The sequence below is a fragment of the Oryctolagus cuniculus genome, chromosome 19 (assembly GCF_964237555.1).
Source record: "Oryctolagus cuniculus chromosome 19, mOryCun1.1, whole genome shotgun sequence".
NCBI classification, from domain to species: Eukaryota; Metazoa; Chordata; class Mammalia; order Lagomorpha; family Leporidae; genus Oryctolagus; species Oryctolagus cuniculus.
The window spans coordinates 25,023,490-25,042,080 of NC_091450.1; the positions used below are offsets into that span (position 1 = coordinate 25,023,490).

At 51.5% G+C, this 18,591-nt stretch overlaps 1 protein-coding gene across 7 annotated transcripts in view; it reads left to right on the forward strand.

The window, feature by feature from the left end:
- TXNDC11 (thioredoxin domain containing 11) overlaps positions 1-18,591 on the forward strand; it is a 63,891-nt gene that overhangs the window by 33,040 nt on the left and 12,260 nt on the right. For 4 of the 7 annotated variants that reach the window (XM_051847439.2, XM_002711753.5, XM_051847441.2 and 1 more), the window contains 2 exons: positions 10,632-10,744; positions 14,312-14,512. In XM_051847439.2, the coding sequence (XP_051703399.2) occupies positions 10,632-10,744; positions 14,312-14,512 (314 nt within the window). The remainder of the gene's footprint in view (positions 1-10,631; positions 10,745-14,311; positions 14,513-18,591) is intronic. The other 3 variants (XM_070064993.1, XM_070064992.1, XM_070064994.1) reach the window with 1 other exon arrangement.

Below are 18,591 nucleotides of genomic sequence, written 5' to 3' on the forward strand. Positions count from 1 at the left end.
CCAGTCTGGCCTGCTTCTAGGACCAGGCTCCCTCACTGTTAGCTGCTGTAGGTCAGTAGAGGTGATTTTAAGTAGACAGGAGAGAGTGCTTAGGTATATGCAAATACTGTGTCATTTTATGTAAGCATCCTAGAGTGTCAGTGACAGGGGGAGTCCCGGAGCTCGTCCCCCGTGGATCTGAAGGGACGGCTGTGCTGCTGGGATAAGTTTAAGTGGAATGCATAGAGGAGAGCTGATCTGTGTGGGTCCCTCTGCTCCGTCAGGTGACAGTTCTGGTAGAAGCACCCTCCCGCATCTCCTTGTTTGTGAATAAAGCTTTCTGGGGAGTGCTTCTGTGTTACATGGTGACGTTAGCACCCAGAGGGTAGGCTGGCCTCTCTCAAGGGGTTCTGTAGGGACTGCCAAACCAGGGTGATGTGGAGATGGCCTTGTTTAATGTCTTGGGCTCCTTGGTCTAACCCTTGGTGTTCTGACCGAGCGTGGGGTTGAGCGGTTTTCTGTGGGTGGAATGATTGTAGCCTTGCTGGTATAATATCGTAGATTGTCACTGTACTCACACAGGAGAAAGCATCTGCATGCTGACTAACGTGCACTAGAACAAGCAAACTAGAAGTCCATACCTTTCATCTCTGCATCTAAAACTGACTTTTTCATTATCTTGACGTGATTTTATTTTGAGAGGTGGGGAGGTGCTCCCATCTGATGGCTCACTCCCCAGATGCCCGCAATGGCCAGAACTCGGCTGGGCTGAATTGGGAGCTGGAAACCCAATCCAGGTCTCCACGTGGGTGTCAGGAATCCAACTACTTGAGCTGTCAGTGCTGCTTCCCAGGATCTGTTACAGGAGGACGCTGGAGCCAGGAGCCAGAGCCAGGAATCCAACCGACGTACTCTGTTATGGGATGTGGTGCCCCCATTACTGTGCCAAATGCCCATCCCATGTGGGCGTGATTTGGCAAGGGGATTTTCATGATTTATGGGAGATGCGTTTATTCCCATTGCACTTATTTCTTAAGCCTTGTGAATGCTGCTAGGTGAGGAGCCACAGAGGACCTCTCAACACTGGATTCAGAACCATGATTTCTCTGTGTAGCAGATGTTCAGAGCTCTGTGTGGCATGGCTTTTGAGGTGCATAAACCCCGTTCCCTGTCATGAGCAGGTGCCCCAGTGGCCAGACAGGCGGGCTGGGCACCGTGAGAGTGTGAATAGGTCTGGGACAGGCTTCCTTGGAAGACACAGGCAGGAAGACTGCTCAGGGCAGAGAGTGTTGAAGGTGGGGAGGGTTTTCTAGGAGAACAAGGCCTGGGCCTGCAGGTGAGCGTGCAGGCAGCTGCGGAGTGGGAGTGGATGGGCTGGGGGAAGCAGAGGTGTCATTTATACCTTGGCTGCAGGAATCTCAGAATCAGACTGAGTGTTTATTTATAGATATTTTGATCTCTTCAACCCATGTATTTGAAAAATTGTGTCATCTGCACTTTCTCATTATTTTGTGATATTTTCTACCTTTTGAAAGCTGTCCCATTTTCTGGGTGTGTTTGTGTGTGTATTGATCCTTCTTCTTCAAGGTGTTTATTCTCCCTTCTTTCCATGTTTGGAAATTGAGATAAGACTCTTAACAGCCAAAAACATTACAATCTTAGAAAAAAGTCTTAGGGATAACATAATAAAGCTATAGCTTATAGTCAAACATACAAACAAGCCTACTTCTTCTTTTTTTTTTTTTTTGATAGGCAGAGTTAGACAGTGAGAAAGAGAGAGACAGAGAGAAAGGTCTTCCTTTTTCTGTTGGTTCATCCCCCAAATGGCCGCCATGGCCGGTACCCTGCGGCCGGCGTGCTGTGCCAATCTCAAGCCAGGAACCAGGTGCCTCCTCCTGGTCTGCCATGCGGGTGCAGGGCCCAAGCACTTGGGCCATCCTCCACTGCTTTCCCGGGCCACAGCAGAGAGCTGGACTGGAAGAGGAGCAACCGGGACAGATCCTGCGCCCCAACTGGGACTAGAACCTGGAGTGCCAGCGCCGCAGGCAGAGGATTAGCCAAGTGAGCCCTGGCGCCGACCACAAGCCCACTTCTGATCTGTTCTCAACTATGTCTGGTTTTTTTTTTTTTTTTTTTTTTTAAGATTTATTTATTTATTTGAAAGGCAGAGTTACAGAGAAGCAGAGAGAAAGAGAGAGGTCTTCCATCCGATGGTTCACTTCCCAGTTGTCCGCAACGGCCGGAGCTGTGCCAATCTGAAGCCAGGAGCCAGGAGCTTCTTCCGGGTCTCCTACATGAGTGCAAGGGCCAAAGGACTTGGGCCGTCTTCTGCTGCTTTCCCAGGCCATAGCAGAGAGCTGGATCGGAAGTGGAGCAGCTAGGATTCGAACCCATATGGGACGTTGGCACTGTAGGCGGCGGCTTTACCTGCTAAGCTACAGTACCAGCCCCTCAAGTGTACCTTAATATACAGTTGAATGTGCTAAGTAGATATTTGACTATTTCCACAAGCCAAGCACTTTTCCCTGATGATCCAGTCTTCGTCACACTTTGAAGTAGGAGCTGTTCGCATTCCAGTTTAACAGAGGACAAAATTGAGGCTCTGAAGAGATTGGTACTCAGGATCAATGTGGTAGGCAGAATAACGGCCCCCCAAAAAGGTCCTCTTCCTGCTCCCAGAACCTGTGACTATGTTAGATCACATGACCAGGAGGAATTAAAAAGTTACAAAGGGACTTGGGTTGCTGATCTTGAGACTGACCTTGAGATAGGGAAATTATCCTGAGTTGACTGGATGGGCCCAGCTTAGTCAGAAGGATTCTTAAAGATATAGTTGGGAAGGGACTGGCGCTGTGACATAGTACATTATGCTTCCTGCAGTGGCGCCAGCATCCCATATGGGTGCTGGTTCGAGTCCTGGCTGCTCCACTTCCGATCCAGCCCCCTGCTGGTGGCTTGGGAAGGCAGCGGAGGATGGCCCAGGTGTTTGGGACCCGGCACCCACGAGAAAGACCTGGAGGAAGCTCCTGGCTTTGGATCAGCCCAACTGTGGCCTTTGTGGCCATTTGGGGAGTGAACTAGCAGAGGGAAGACCCCCTACCCCTGTCTCTCTTTCTCTCTCTGTAACTCTGTCTCTCAAATAAATAAGTAAATCTTAAAAGAAAAAAAGATGTAATTGGGAAGCAAAGAGACAGGTTGATGTTAGGGTGATGTGATGGGAGGATCTGTCCATTGTTGGCTTTGAAAATGGAGGAAGGGGGCCATAGGCCAAGGAATGTCGGCCTCATCTCAGAGTTGGAAAAGGCTGGGTAATGGATTCCTCCTTAAGAGCTTCCAGAAGAAACACGGGACAAGGTTGGTTTAGCCTACTAAGATTACTTGTGGGCTTCTGACTTCCAGAATTATAGGATTAACTTGAGTTGTCCTAAGCCCTGAAGCCTGAGGTGATTTGTTACCGCAGAGTGGGAAATGAGTAGTCTTGCAGGAGTCAGTCCAGGAGCTGAGACAGGAGCCAGGCCCATTGCACCGAGCTTGCTCTTCCCACACATCCCATCCCTCTGGGCGCCACGCTCCGCTGGACTGAGGCAGGTGGAATGATGGGGCGGTCCCCTCGCCTGGTTTTGCATGTGACACTGCTGCTTTTTTTGACAGGCAGAGTGGACAGTGAAAGAGACAGAGACAGAGACAGAGAGAAAGGTCTTCCTTTGCCGTTGGTTCACCCTCCATTGGCTGCTGCGGCCGCCAGCGCACCGCACCAATCCAATGGCAGGAGCCAGGTGCTTCTCCTGGTCTCCCATGGGGTGCAGGGCCCAAGCACTTGGGCCATCCTCCACTGTACTCCCTGGCCACAGCAGAGAGCTGGCCTGGAAGAGGGGCAACCGGGACAGAATCTGGCGCCCCAACCGGGACTGGAACCCGGTGTGCCGGCGCCGCAATGTGGAGGATTAGCCTAGTGAGCCGCGGCGCTGGCCAACATGTGACACTGCTTTAAATGCAGCCTTACCCTGGTTGATGTCCACCATCCTGGTTTTTCAAGGCTTGCCAAAGTCCCTGCTTGACACAGACTGCCCAGCTAGCATGATGTCTGGCACTCTGTGGCTGCAGCTGGAGGTACTCAGACCATCGGCTCACCTCCTGGAACACCTGCTACACTGATAGGCTGAGGTTCCCCCTTAGCAGCTTATGTTGGTTTTCTTGTTTTCCCTTGAGCTTTAGTCACATCTTTCTAACAGGAAGTTCCCATAGGCAGGCCCGTGTCTCCTGAGAAATCATTTTAGTGGCAAGTATCCTGGTGTAACCATGACTGGCTCAGCCCTTACTGCTGATCTTCGGGTTTCCTGTCTGTCAAGTAAGGGAGCCTGTCTTAGTAGCCACTAAGGGACCCCTTATCTTGAAAATGCAGTGACCATAAGCCTGCTTTTGTAGGCCTGGGAACTAAGAATTATTTTTACATTTTTAGGGGTTGTTGAGCAGAAAAACCACAGCATGTGACAGGGACCTCGTGGCTGCTCTGGTGCTAGGCCGGAAGAGCAGCCTGAAGGGGACAGTGTTTGACGGTGCAGTCCTCCATTCCCCAAGGGTTGAAAACAAGGAATTTAATTAAAATGCATACAAGAGAAGTGTTGGAATTGACTGATGGGTTATTGTGCAGTGTTTATTAAAAGAGAACAACTGGTATGAGGGTGTTTATTTTAAGTATTTCAGGTTAAGTATATGTGACAAATGCATGTCTAGTTCTATATTTTATCCTACATGATGTATTTGGAACTAAATTGCTGTTTCCTCTTAGCTAACTCAGAAGAGAGTGTTTAGTTAGCAGTATCTTGGCAAGTACCAGGATCTGCAGTGCCCAAATGGCAGATTTTTTTTCCCAAGACAATTGGTTTGTGTTATATATGGAAATTTTCAACATTAATTAAATCTCAGAATCACATTTCTTAAGGGGAAAATGCAAATAATAGTGAAGTTTCTATGTTGAAAATAAGCATTTCTGTAGTGCTGAATTTCTTTTAAGGTTTTTTCATTTTCATGGATGTGTTTATTGTTGGAAATTTATGAAGTTATCATCCAGTAAATGGTTATGAAGCAGTTGAAATGTGAATTACTATGTAGATATTTATTAACTAATGTTGGAGGAATTGTTTAAGTCCCTCTTGGTATAAGCCTGTTCTCATTTTTCTGACTTGTCCAAAAGCTTTGAAAGAAGGTTGGGAAAAAAGAAGTTAATAAAAAGAGCAGAATATAGAATGAGACCAGTCGTGTTTCTGAGCGGGTAGAGGGGACTGGGATGCAGGTTTGCTTTTGGAATATCCCCTTTCCTAGGGTGAAGAACGGGAGATATTTTCCAGTAGCACGAACCACTTCTTAGCCGAGCTGATTAAGTGCCATGTGACTCAGTCCTGTGGGAGTTTTGAAATAGGTCACGGTGTATTTGTTAGTGGTACCTTTGTGAGTGTTTTCCTGAGTTGATACTCCATTGTGCTTCGTGATGCCTGAGATGAGCTCCCACAGAAGGCTCCTGGGAGCAGAGGCTGCTCTCAGCTCATGACCTCCGGTTCTGCAGCTCTGGGGTTTCTGTTCCTTTAGTATATCCTGGGGTGCCTTCCTCTGTAGTATACCAGGTGCTGTCTGCCTCTGAGAGAATTAATTTTGTAAAGAGATGTATTCATTTATTTGAAAGACAGCATTACACAGAGAGAGAGGGAGAGAGAAATATCTGCTAATTCACTCTCACAGGGCTGCAACAGTGAGGGCCAGGAGCTGGATGGGAAGTGGAGCAGCTGAGACTCCAGCCGTTACCCATGTGAGATCCTGGCGTCACAGGCTGCGGCTTTGCCAACTGCAGCATGACGCTGGCCCAGAAAGGTTCACACACACACACACAGAAACATATATCTCATCCATTGGTTCACTCTCCACATGGCTGCAACAGCCAGAGCTGGGCCAGGCCAAAGCCAGAATCCTGGGACTCCATTCAAGTTTCCCATGAGGGTAGCAGGGACCCAGGCACTGAGTCATCACCACTGCCTTCCATGGTGCACATGAGCAAGAAACCGGACCAGAAGCAGGTCTGGAACTGGAGCGCGGGCACTCAGATATGGAGTACAGACATCCTAGCAGTAGCCTAACCACTGTGCCAAACTCCTGCCCTGAGAATCAAGTTTTAGAAGCTCAGTCTTGGTAAAGTCACAAAGTCTGGAACACACCTTTTCCTTTTTGAAAGAGAGGACACCTCTGTAGGAATTATTCTCTGCTGTTGAAGGGATCTTCATGAAAAAAAAAAAAAAAAAGAAATGAAATACCATCTTATGTATCCTTCAAGGCCTGTCTGTTGTTAAGACTTACTTGCTGGGTGGGCTCTGTGGCTCACTAGGCTAATCCTCCGCCTGCGGCGCCGGCACTCAGGTTCTAGTCCTGATTGCTCCTCTTCCTGTTCAGCTCTCTGCTTGGCCCGGGAGTGCAGTGAAGGATGGCCCAAGTGCTTGGGCCCTACACCCGCGTGGGAGACCAGGAGGAAGCACCTGGATCCTGGCTTCGGATCGGCATAGCGCCGGCCGTAGTGACCATTTGGGGGGTGAACTAACGGAAAAGGAAGACCTTTCTCTCTCTCTCTCTGTCTCTCTCACTGTCTAAATCTGCCTGTAAACAACAACAACAACGCAGAAATGTGTCCTTCTCAGTGCTTTGTGCATCAAGGATTTGTGGTGTTGGAGTCTTCCACAGACAACCTTAACCTTGACAGCTTGGTGAAGGTGGGGCCTGGAAAGTGGTTGTTTTCCTTTCTGATTAAGTAAATACATGGGGTGCTCTCTCTGTCCCTAACTCTGACTTTCTGAATAAATTAAATCTTCAAGAAAATAAAAAGGTCCAGTGTTGCAGTAGCTGGTAAAGCGACTCCCTGGGGCACTGGCGTCCCATATGACACTGATCGTGTCCCGGCTGCTCCACTTCCAATCCAGCTCCCTGCTAATGGCCTGGGGAAAGCAGCAGAGGATGGTCCAGCACTGGCTGTTGGCGACCATCTGAGGAGCGAGCCAGCAGGTGGAAGGTCTTTGTGTCTTTCCCCCTCTCTCTGGAACTCTTCCTAAACAAATAAATCAATCCTGAATACCTGCCTACAGACAGACATACAGACAGACAGACAGTGTTGCGGGAAGATACTTTGAGCCTGCAGACCTCGCTCCGCCCCTCGCCCTCTCCTCTCGCCTGGGACAGTTACTGCTGTGGCCCTCAGATGGTGGCTTGGCTTCCCTCAGCCTTTCTTCGTCATTAATGGACTCCCTGCAAGGAGGAGCAGACTCCTCCAGTTACTGTGGTGGTGGAGCTGTGGGGTTTTTTTTTTTACTCAGTGTAGTGTTGTTGGTTGTTTTTGGTCAGATTGTTCCAGCTTTGACCATCAGGAGCACCTTGGGTTGGATTCTGTGGCTCTTGGACAAGCCCCCTTTTAGGAGCACTTCTTGTGATCCTGTAAGACATTTCAGGCTCATCTCTTGCTTTCCTTGTTCCAGTCCTGCAGCCAGCCTCTTCTCCGAGAGCCTGGCGTCTTTATTGGAGAAGGCATTTAGATCTGAGTTCTGGTTGTGAGATGTGTGCTTTGTTCAGGTCATCATTACTACTGGGTGGACTTGCAGACAGACTAGGAAATACTCAGGTTTATGGCCTGGCATGTATGTCCCCCTGTGTCTCTGTATTTGTCATCCCTGTGGGTGTTAAAAGCCATTCAATCTGGGATCAGCATTGTAGTGCAGGGGTTAAGCTGCTGCTTGTGGCACAGGCATCCCATATCCCGTATCGGAGTATCAGCTCAAGTCCCAGCTGCTCCCCTTCCTATCCAGCTGCCATCTGATGTGCCCAAGGGTTTGGATCCCAGCCACCCATTAGGAGAGCTGGGTGGAATTCTTGGCTCCTGGCTTCAGCCTGGCCCAGCGCTTGGCAGTTGCAGCCATTTGGGAAGTGAACCAGCCAGCAGATGGAGGATCTGTCTCTCTCTCTCTCTCTCTCAAAGAAGTAAATGAGTTAGTCATTTCAGATTTGCTTACATATGAGAATACTTCAAAAAGTTTGTGGAAAATGGAAATGAAATACAGGTTTGTTATTGGTGTAAAACATGTTTGAAATCCATGGAGCTTTTTTATGGTACATCCTGCCCGTGATTTTTCTGGGGAGCCCCCTGTACCCCTCATGCAGAGCACACTTACTCGATTCGCAGCCTTTACGCACACTTCCCTGGGCCTTCAGGTGTGCAGTGAGCAGTCCCGTGGCTTTGCAGTTCTCCCCCTGTCAGTCACTGCACGGGTGGGTACCTGTCACTTGCAGTACATTTAGGTCGATTGGTAGTGCTCTTCTTCCGCCTTGGGTGGCTTGCTTGGCAGTAGGTTTTGTTTGGTTCTGGAGTAGGTGTGTGAGAGTGTGCACAGCGTTACCGTGACCCTAGACCTCAGCCTGGCTCCCCAAGGCCATCCCACCCCCTGGAAGGAAGCAGTCTCTCTCTTTCCTGACTTACTCTGCCTGCACTTCTGCAGTTTCAGGCCGTCTTAAACTCCCTGGGTTTGTAGTGGAGGTCATCCACCGTGGCAGGAGGGACGCGTTCATTTCTGCCGTACCGTGGGCAGGAGGGAGGATGCTACCACGGAAAGGTGGGTCTCTGGGTTAAGCCAGAAAGCTTTGTGTGGTTAGCATCTTCATAGCTTTATGTCTCAGCTACTTAGAGATGCATCTGCTGCAAAGCGGAGCCTTTTCCTGCACTCTTATCCACCCTCTGTTAACACTAAAAATATTGTTACACTCACACAAGTATCACATTATTAGGTACTCCATGGAAAAAAGATGAAATCTGCACACATAAGGATAAAGTCTCCTTTGATCTGTCTCCAGCACCAAACCAATTTTATTATCCTTTCAGATTCTTAATTCATTCCCTCCCTCCCTCCCTCCCTCCCTCCCTCCTTCCCTCCCTCCTTTCCTTCCTTCCTTCCTTCCTTCCCTCCCTCCCAACCTCTTTCCTTCCCCCTCCCCTCCCTCCCCTCCCCTCCCCTCCCCTCCCCTCCCCCCCTCCCCTCCCCTCCGCTCTCCTCTCCTCCTTTTCTCTCTCTCTCTCTCTCTCTCTCTCTCTCTCTCTCTCTCTCTCTCTTGCTTGCTTTCTTGCTTTTTATTTACTTATTTGAGAGAGGGAGCTACAGAGTCAAAGATCTTCCATCCTCTGGTTCACTCCCCAAATGGCTGCAGTGGCTGGAGCTGGGCCATTTCAAAGTCAGGAACCAGGAACAACTTCTGACTCTCCCACGTGGGTGCAGGGGCCACGCACTTGGGCCATCTTCCACTGCTTTCCCAGGCCATAAGCAGAAAGCTGGATCAGAAGAGGAGCAGCCAATACGTAAGCTGGCTGGGATACTGGCACCACAGGCGGAGGCTTAGCCTACCATGCCACAGTGCCGGCCTGTCTATACATTTCTATACTTATGTTCACGTAGGACAAAATGTATTGCTTTTACTGTGAATTTTTTTTGACATAAAAAGTGTGCTTTATCTTCCTCCAGCGTGCTTTTTTACTCACATATGTGTTGAAGATCTGCTTATGCTGTGTAGATAGCCTTGTAGATATCCACTTGTGCTGTGTAGGTAGTGTCTGACCTCTGGTGAACATTTCTTGGTGACTGTCTTTGCGTGTGACTCCTGACACTGAAGTGGACACTCAGGAGTGGGGTTGCTGGCTGTGTCCTCCCGTCATCGCCATCAGATAACTAGCTTCTGGCTCGGGAGTGATGCCCTCTTCCATGTCTCCCAGCCTTGAGTCGGGGCACTCGCTCTGTTGGTTGTGCATCCTTGATCTTTCTTGTCTTGAGTTTTGGGTGGTTGAGAGTCAAAGGTGGTTCCTCTGGAATAGTGAGGTTGATTGTGTTTCCTTGTACTTACTAGCCATGTACATTTCCTTTTCTGTGATTTGCCTGTTTTAAACCATTTTCTTATTTATTTGTATGAGTTCTTTGTATATGCTAGATCACTTCACTTAGCGAATATTTGTTGATCTGTGCTACATAGTAAGAAACGAGGCACTGCTCTAGGTGCAAAGGGACCATCAAGAATTACGTTCTCTAATTTCATGGAACTTGAGTTCCAAAGAGGAAGTGAGAACCAAAGAAAATCTCAGTAATGAATAAGATTGCATAGATATTAATAAGTGCCATAAAAATAGGGCATTGGTAAAGAGAGAGCCTGAGTGGGAAGGAGCCCTCACAGACTCTGTGCCCTGAGTATTTGCTGTTGGGCAGTGGTTAGGGAAGGTGTCTCAGAGAAAGCAGAGCTGAGACCAGCGAGGAGGAGCCAGCGTGGAAAGTGTGTGCCCAGAGGGTAGCCTGACTGTGGCTCTCGGAGTGCCTGGGAGCCGGGGGACAGGTCAGATCATCTCGGGGACCCAGGGGACTCCTCAGCCCAGGTGGTTGTCAGAGACGTTACCGTCAGGAGTGGGCTTGGTTTGATGGCCGAGGCCTGTGTTTCGGAGGAGAGTGTCTCCGTTCCTCTTCCTCCCTGTCCAGGCCACATTACCAGAGAGAGCTTTGCTCTAGGGGATTCGCGCAGCAAGACTTGATCGTTGGGTTTGTGGTGGCTCTAAGGCATAGGCCTTTTCTTTAATGAAGGAAAATTTTCTGTTTCAGATTACCTAGGAACAGTACGATTTGGGGTTATCACAAATAAACATCTTGCGAAACTGGTATCCTTAGTACACTCTGGAAGTGTGTATTTACATAGACATTTCAACACATCACTTGTAAGTATTTTGCAATCACGTTTATATTAGTGCAGTCTTAACCTTGTCCAGGTCACAGAGTCCTGTGAGAGTTGGGGGGAGTCCATGGGCACTCTCCCTGGGAATGTGCCCGTGGTGTGGTGTGCACCCTGAGAGCTCCTGCACCCCACCTGCGGGCCCACGCTCTGGAGGGCTCTTGATTTGACATGTAGACGTTCTTGCTGCTTGTTCTTAGAGGTTGGCTCAGCCTTGCTCGTTTTCCTCTTAGGTGAGTTTGCAGTTCCTCTGATGGAGAATTGTTACTCTGGGCCCGTGTCCCAGGGGTTAAGCTTCCACTGGCGATGTCTTTGTTCATTTGTGCCTTTTATGAACAGTAGTAAGGTGACGTGCTCTTCTCCTTAGCTGATGGAGTGAGTTTTTGAAGTTCTTGTCAAGTCATAGAGAGAAGCTGATGGCCTCCCGCCTCACAGAGCCCCCGTGGTCCGTGCCACCCTTGTTCCCTGACTTGCTTTGCTGTTTGGTGGAGCAGCCTCCACTCAGCAGTCTCTAAGCCTTTGACCTTGGTCCTGCTCAGTACTGTGCTTCTGCTAGATGACTGCTGCTTCCGCAGTCACATCCCTGAGCGTGTGTTTCCCGCAAGTGTTTTCTGCCTCCAGTACCGTTGACTGTCAGTGCCTTGCAGGTCCCTGGGCCCAGCACCCCCAGCCCTTGAAGCCTGGGTCCCCTGGGCTCACGTGTCAGTCTTGTGCCCCCAGCGTACTTTAACCCGGCGGCGGGGGGGGGGTGCTCGCCTGCCAGTGCCCTGACCCCTGTGTGTCACTAGCAGCCCAGATGCTGTACTTTATACTCCCAAAGGCAGATGCATTTGTATTTTCCCAATAGAAGTGTTGATCATGCTATTAGAGCATGTTTCTCAGACTCCTCCATCCCACTTCAAGAGTCCCTGCTGGGCTTGCTTCCCCACCGCCGCCCACTCTCCTCATGCCTCTCGGGCTTCTTTGGACTTCATCTGCTCTGCTGGCTATCGTTGTCCAACACCCTTCATTTTCAGCCCGCTGTGCAGCCTACGTATGTCGTGTGTATTTATAGCAGAGGGTACTGAGGAGCTTCAAAATAGGAAAAAGGTAGGGCTGGGCGATGACACTGGAAAGTGTGTGAGGTTCGCTGCTTCTGTCGGCTACTGTGTAAGGTTGGTGGTTTATTTAGCGGTGGAATTCCTTTTATCAAAGGAGATATTAACGGGGTACCAGTCTTTTTTTTTTTTTTTTTTTTTTTTTTTTAAGGATTATTTATTTATTTAATTTGAAAGGCAGAGAGAAAAGAGGGGAGGGCGGGAATCTTACATTTACTAGCCAAAGCCAGGAGCCAGGAGCTGCTTCCAGATTTCCCATGCTGGTGCAGAGGCCCAAGGACTTGGGCCGTCTTCTGCTGCTTTCCCAGGGGCCTTACCAGAGAGCTGGATCACAAGTGGAGCAGTCGGGACTCAAACTGGCGCCCATATAGGATGCTGGCACTGCAGGCGGGGGCTTAACCTGCTATGCCACAGCGCCTGCCCCATGGGATACCAGTCTTTAAAAAGACAAAAGCTGGGAACATCTTCATTGTGAGGCAATTTAAATCGCCATGTGTGGGGGTGTTCACTGTTTCATTTTGTGGAACCCTCTGAAACACTTCTTTGGAAGTTCTGTCTGAAGCCACTAATTTCTATCATTGGGATTTCAGATGCAGTTTTATGTTCATATACATTGATTGTTGCAGAAAAAATAGAACAAAACAGCTAAATGGTGCTTCACTTCACTTCACCATACACATAAAATCCAAACAAGAGCCATGACCTTGTGCAAATTGAGGTCATTCATCGGTTCCTTCAGGTGTTCATGGGGTCCCCACTCAGATGTTCACCTCGCCCCTGGGTACTGAGGAAAACAAATCTAGCCACCACCTCACGGAGGCCCTATTTCTGCCTGTGGGACCAAGGGAAAGATCTGAGTGACCCTTGACCCCAAGGCTTCTACAAAGACCTGGTGCCGCTGGGTAGCTCCCGAGGACAGCGTGGCAGAGAGGGCAGGGAAGGGTGGGTCCACCTGCAGGGAAAGGTGCCCTGGTGTGACGGTCCTTCCTGCGCCCCTTGTGCGGGGTCGCTCCCTGGAGAAGCAGGCTGGGTGCTGGCTGTGCAGTGGGGACAGGGCGTGTCACTCCCTGGAGAAGCAGGCCTGGGTGTCAGCTGTGAGTGGGGACAGGGCGTGTCACTCCCTGGAGAAGCAGGCCGGGGTGCTGCCTGTGAGTGGGGACAGGGCGTGTCACTCCCTGGAGAAGCAGGCCTGGGTGTCAGCTGTGCAGTGGGGACAGGGCGTGTCACTCCCTGGAGTATCAGGTCTGGGTGCTGGCTGTGAGTGGGGACAGGGTGTGTCACTCCCTGGAGAAGCAGGCTGGGTGTCAGCTGTGCAGTGGGGACAGGGCGTGTCACTCCCTGGAGAAGCAGGCTGGGTGTCAGCTGTGAGTGGGGACAGGGTGTGTCACTCCCTGGAGAAGCAGGCTGGGTGTCAGCTGTGCAGTGGGGACAGGGCAGGTCACTCCCTGGAGAAGCAGGCTGGGTGTCAGCTGTGCAGTGGGGACAGGGCGTGTCACTCCCTGGAGAAGCAGGCCTGGGTGCTGGCTGTGAGTGGGGACAGGGCGTGTCACTCCCTGGAGAAGCAGGCCTAGGTGTCAGCTGTGAGTGGGGACAGGGCGTGTCACTCCCTGGAGAAGCAGGCCTGGGTGCTGGCTGTGAGTGGGGACAGGGCGTGTCACTCCCTGGAGAAGCAGGCCTGGGTGCTGGCTGTGCAGTGGGGACAGGGTGTGTCACTCCCTGGAGAAGCAGGCTGGGTGCTGGCTGTGCAGTGGGGACAGGGCGTGTCACTCCCTGGAGAAGCAGGCCTGGGTGCTGGCTGTGAGTGGGGACAGGGTGTGTCACTCCCTGGAGAAGCAGGCTGGGTGCTGGCTGTGCAGTGGGGACAGGGCGTGTCACTCCCTGGAGAAGCAGGCCTGGGTGCTGGCTGTGCAGTGGGGACAGGGCATGTCACTCCCTGGAGAAGCAGGCCTGGGTGCTGGCTGTGAGTGGGGACAGGGTGTGTCACTCCCTGGAGAAGCAGGCTGGGTGCTGGCTGTGCAGTGGGGACAGGGCGTGTCACTCCCTGGAGAAGCAGGCCTGGGTGTCGGCTGTGAGTGGGGACAGGGCGTGTCACTCCCTGGAGAAGCAGGCCTGGGTGCTGGCTGTGAGTGGGGACAGGGCGTGTCACTCCCTGGAGAAGCAGGCCTGGGTGCTGGCTGTGAGTGGGGACAGGGCGTGTCACTCCCTGGAGAAGCAGGTCTGGGTGCTGGCTGTGAGTGGGGACAGGGCGTGTCACTCCCTGGAGAAGCAGGCCTGGGTGTTGGCTGTGCAGTGGGGACAGGGCGTGTCACTCCCTAGAGAAGCAGGCCTGGGTGTCAGCTGTGCAGTGGGGACAGGGCGTGGGCCTCACTCCCAGGCCCTGGAGGTTGCTGCCATTGCTCTGTCCCTGTTCTGCCTCGCGAAGCTCTCGCTCAGTCGTGTGCCCTTGTCCCTCACAGGTCTTTCCCCGGGAGGTCATGAACTACACCGCTGAGAACATCTATAAATGGGCCTCGGAAAACCGGGAGACGCTCTTCCGATGGCTGCGGCCGCATGGGGGCAAGAGTCTCCTGCTGAATAACGAGTTGAAGAAAGGACCGGCCCTTTTCCTCTTCATACCTTTTAATCCCTTAGCCGAAACTCATCCTCTGCTAGATGAGGTAAGAGCCCTGGGGTGAACCTTCCTCACGGACTCAGGTGGCTCTCGGCCCCTGCCAGGGTCCCCTGCTCTGGCAGCTGAGCTCGGTGCCAGGCCGGGGGCTGCTGTGGCCTCTCTAGACAAGGGCCAGATGTTTGTCCTGCTGAGACAGGGTCATTGTGGCCCAGGAGGTGGTGTCATGCAGAGAGCCAGAGGGTTCCCCGCGAGAGCCCACGCAGGACTGCCCCTCCCTCTCTTTCTGCTTCATCTGGCACACAAGCTCTCTGGGTGTGCGTTTATTTTATACACAGACCATTTGGAGACACTTAGGGAGAGCAATAACAATCAGCGGAGAGAGCCTGGGATTGCCAAATTGGATTTACTGAGGGTTTTGTTTTTTCTTTCTCTCAAGGATCCCTTAATTGGCCCACACCAGTTTCATACAGCCAGTGAGCTGCTGCTATCAGCCCGGCGGTGCTCACCTGTGCGGCTGCCTGGAGGGGCCGTGAGGCAGGACTTGTGCAGCCAGATGCCTGCTCCCCACTCAGGCCTGCCCGGGGGCCTTTTTGTTAAAGTTCTCCCTGCTGGAGGCGTTCTGAACAGACACTGGTGCTTGGCTTAGAGGAAGCAACCAGAAGGAAGGAATGGGATAGTTTGGTTCTCCCCTGTGACTGGGGAGGGCTAGAAGGAATGAACTCCATTTCTTAGGAAGTCTTTACCATGCTGATTCTTTTTTTAAGGATTTATTTATTTGAGAAAGTTACAGACAGAGGGAGGGAGAGACAGAGAGAGGTCTTCCATCTGCTGGTTCACTTCCCAAATGGCCACAACAGCTAGAGCTGTGCCGTTCCAAAGCCAGGAGCCAGGAGCGTCTTCCAGATCTCCCATGGGGGTGCAGGGGCCCAAGCACTGGGCCCGTGTTTTGCCCTTTCCCAGGCCCTAGTAGAGAGCTGGATTGGAAGTGGAGAAGCTGGGACTTGAACCAGCACCTCAGGTGGAGGCTTAGCCCACGACGCCACAGTGCAGGCCTTTGCATGTGGATGTTCTGTGAACTGAGACGCTTTCCAGTGTCTAGACCTGCAAGGCCTGAGAGCTCTTCGTAGGAAGGGTGGCAGCTGCGGCTGTGGGTTCACGTTACCTGCTAGTTTCCTTCTGGAGCATCTGTCTTGTCTGCTTTGGGCATGCCAAGGTCCTGGGTGGGGGGTGAGACAGGAGCCCACCAAATTGGGGTTGGATTATTGGATGGGGCACCTGGTGGGAGGACCTTTGTGTTCCAGCCTGTTCCAGGACGGACATCTGCCATCTCCCCTACTCCTCCACCTCCCAACGGTTCCCCCTCCCTTTTTAAGATGTATTTATTTGACAGTTACAGTGAGAGGGAGAGGGAGGGAGGGAGAGAGATCTTCCGTCTACTGTTCACTCCCCAGGGAGCTGGATTGGAAGTGGAAAGGCCAGGACACGAACCAGTGCCCTACGGAGCACTGGCACTGCAGATGGCGCCTCTGCCCTCCTACCACAGAGCCAGCTCCAACAGCCCCCTTAGTCACAGTTTTGCCTGTGGCTCCTTTCTGCAGGGCACACAGTGGCCCTGTGAGGTGGGTGGAGTCCCACAGCCTCAGGTAAGGTTGAGGTGGCTGCAAGCTCACAGCTGCTCTCATCACATCTCCCTGGGCAAGCAGCGCATGCCCAGCACATGACCTGCTTTGTCTGAGGTCAGTTTGAAAATGTTTTTTGTTTGTTTGTTTGAAGAAGACTTTTAGCTATTTTTTTTTTTTAAGATTGATTTTTTGGGGCTACTGTTGTGGCACAGTGGGTTAAAGTCCCAGCCTACAGCACTGGCATCCCTTACTGCTGCCGGTCCAAGTCGCAGCTGCTCCACTGCCGATCCAGCTCTTTGCTAATTTGACTGGGAAAGCAGCAGATGATGGCCCAAGTCTTTGCGCCCCTGCACCCATGTGGGAGACCCAGAAGAAGTTCCTGGCTCCTGGCTCCTGGCTTCGTATAGGCTCAGCTTCAGCAGATGGAAGGATCTCTCTCTCTCTCCCCCCCTTCCCCTCTCTTTCTCCCTCTCTCTAACTCTTTCAAATAAATAAAATGAACTTTTAAAAAAGGGTTATTTTTATTTATTTGAAAGGCAGAGTTACAGAGAAAGAAGGAGAAACAGAGCAAGAGAAATGTTCTGTCCGCTGTTCACTCCCCAAATGGCCACAACGGCTGGGCCTTGGCCAGGCCAAAGCCAGGAGCCTGGAGTTCCATCCGGGTCTCCCGCATGGGTGCAGGGCCAGCACTTGGTCTATCCTCTGCTGCTCTCCCAGGCACATTAGCAGGGAGCTGGATTGGGAGTGGAGCAGCCGGAACTTGAACCAGTACCCATGTGGGATGCTGGTGTTGTAGGCGGTGGCTTAACCTGCTGTGGCACAGTGCTGGCCCCATTTGACAAACTTTCTCTTTTTTATATAAGATTTATTTTATTTGAAAGGCAGAGTTACAGAGAGGCTGAGGTAGAGAGAGAGGGAGGGAGAGGGAGAAGTCTTCCATCCGCTGGTTCATTCCCCAGATGGCCGCTATAGCCAGAATTGTGCTGATCTGAAGCCAGGAGCCAGAAGCTTCTTCCAGGTCTCCCACACGGGTGCAGGGGCCCAAGGACTTGGGCCGTCTTCCACTGCTTTCCGTGTCCACAGCAGAGAGCTGGACCGGAAGTGGAGCAGCTGGACCTTGAGCCGGCCCCCATTTGACAAAATTTTACTCCTAGAATTCCTTTCTAGGAATTTTTTTCTGTGATGTGATTAATGCTCTCCTGTTTAGACTGTAAAGGATGGCAAAGGTCTGGAGGTTTGATGGCGTTGGGAGTTGGGGTGGGAGTGTTATCTGCTGCTGTATCTTTGGATATAAAGCAGTGTCAGGCTGTGGTGGCAGCAGCCAGGCCCTGGGGGTAACATTGGCTTGCCCTCCTTAACACAATTTGCTCCTGTCAAAGCTGCATCCAAAAACCACTGAGCTTTTTAGTGTGTGGGGGGGGGGGGGGCAGTTTAAAACACTGCGTAATCACCTAAAATGAATTTTTATGCCAAGAACTATTCAAACAATTTATTTTTCTGTAGTTACTTATGCTTTGAATTAACTCTATATAAATATTACAAAATTTGTTTTTAAGTTAGAGCTATAAGCATTGTGTTGTGTGCACATGCACACACACTTTAACAAACCCCTGAGTGATTTAACACCTTTTAAGTAGTTGCAGAAGGAGTTGATTTGAGTTTGCATGTTTAACAAATAAATAACTTTGGAATGTTAGTTTATTGTTCTTTCTCATGAAACTAGGGTGGGGTGGTAAGGGAAAGATGCTTAATTTGGAGATGGAAGTGTCTGGAATAAGATGTTGGTGGCAGCCGCTAAAACAGGGAAAGCAGCTCTCCAGGCATGGCGGGTGGCACGGCTTCCCAGGTTTTACGGCACTAGCTGTGTGCCTGGTGCCGCGCTGGGCTCCGGGGACGGGATGAAGTGTAGTCCCTGCTGGGAGGACTGCAGTGGGAGGAAAGGCTTGTGAGATCGGGAAGCGCGTCGGGGCAGAAGCCGGTCCTCCCAGGCTCTGTTGAAGCAGCTGCCCTGGCGCCGGCTGGCAGGACTGATGGGGCAGGTGGTGTCCGGCCAGGCCTCTGGAAGCGTGCGGCGTTGCGTGAGGACCTGGTCTGAGCGGCCAGCCCGCCCCAGGTTGTGTGCAGGGTTTCATCACGGGGCAGAGCCCGCCTGTATCCTGCAGCTGAGGAGCACCCGTCATGCTCAGGGTTCTAAGTTTGGAAAACAGGAGGTGACGGGGTGGGCCCTGTGGCGCAGTGAGGTAGGGCACCATCTGCACTGCAGCACGCGGACTGAGCTGGGCCTCCTGCCAGCCACCCAGATCCACTCTGACCCAGCTCCCTGCCAATGTGCCGAGGAAAGCAGGAGAGGGTGGCCCGAGTTTGGGCTCCTGCACCCACGTGGGAGACCTGGATGAACTCCTGGCTCAGCACTAGTTATTTAGGGAGACTATCTCTCTCTGTAACTGACTTCAAAATAAATAAATAAATCTTTTCTTAAAAAAAATAAAAAAGCAGGTGGTGA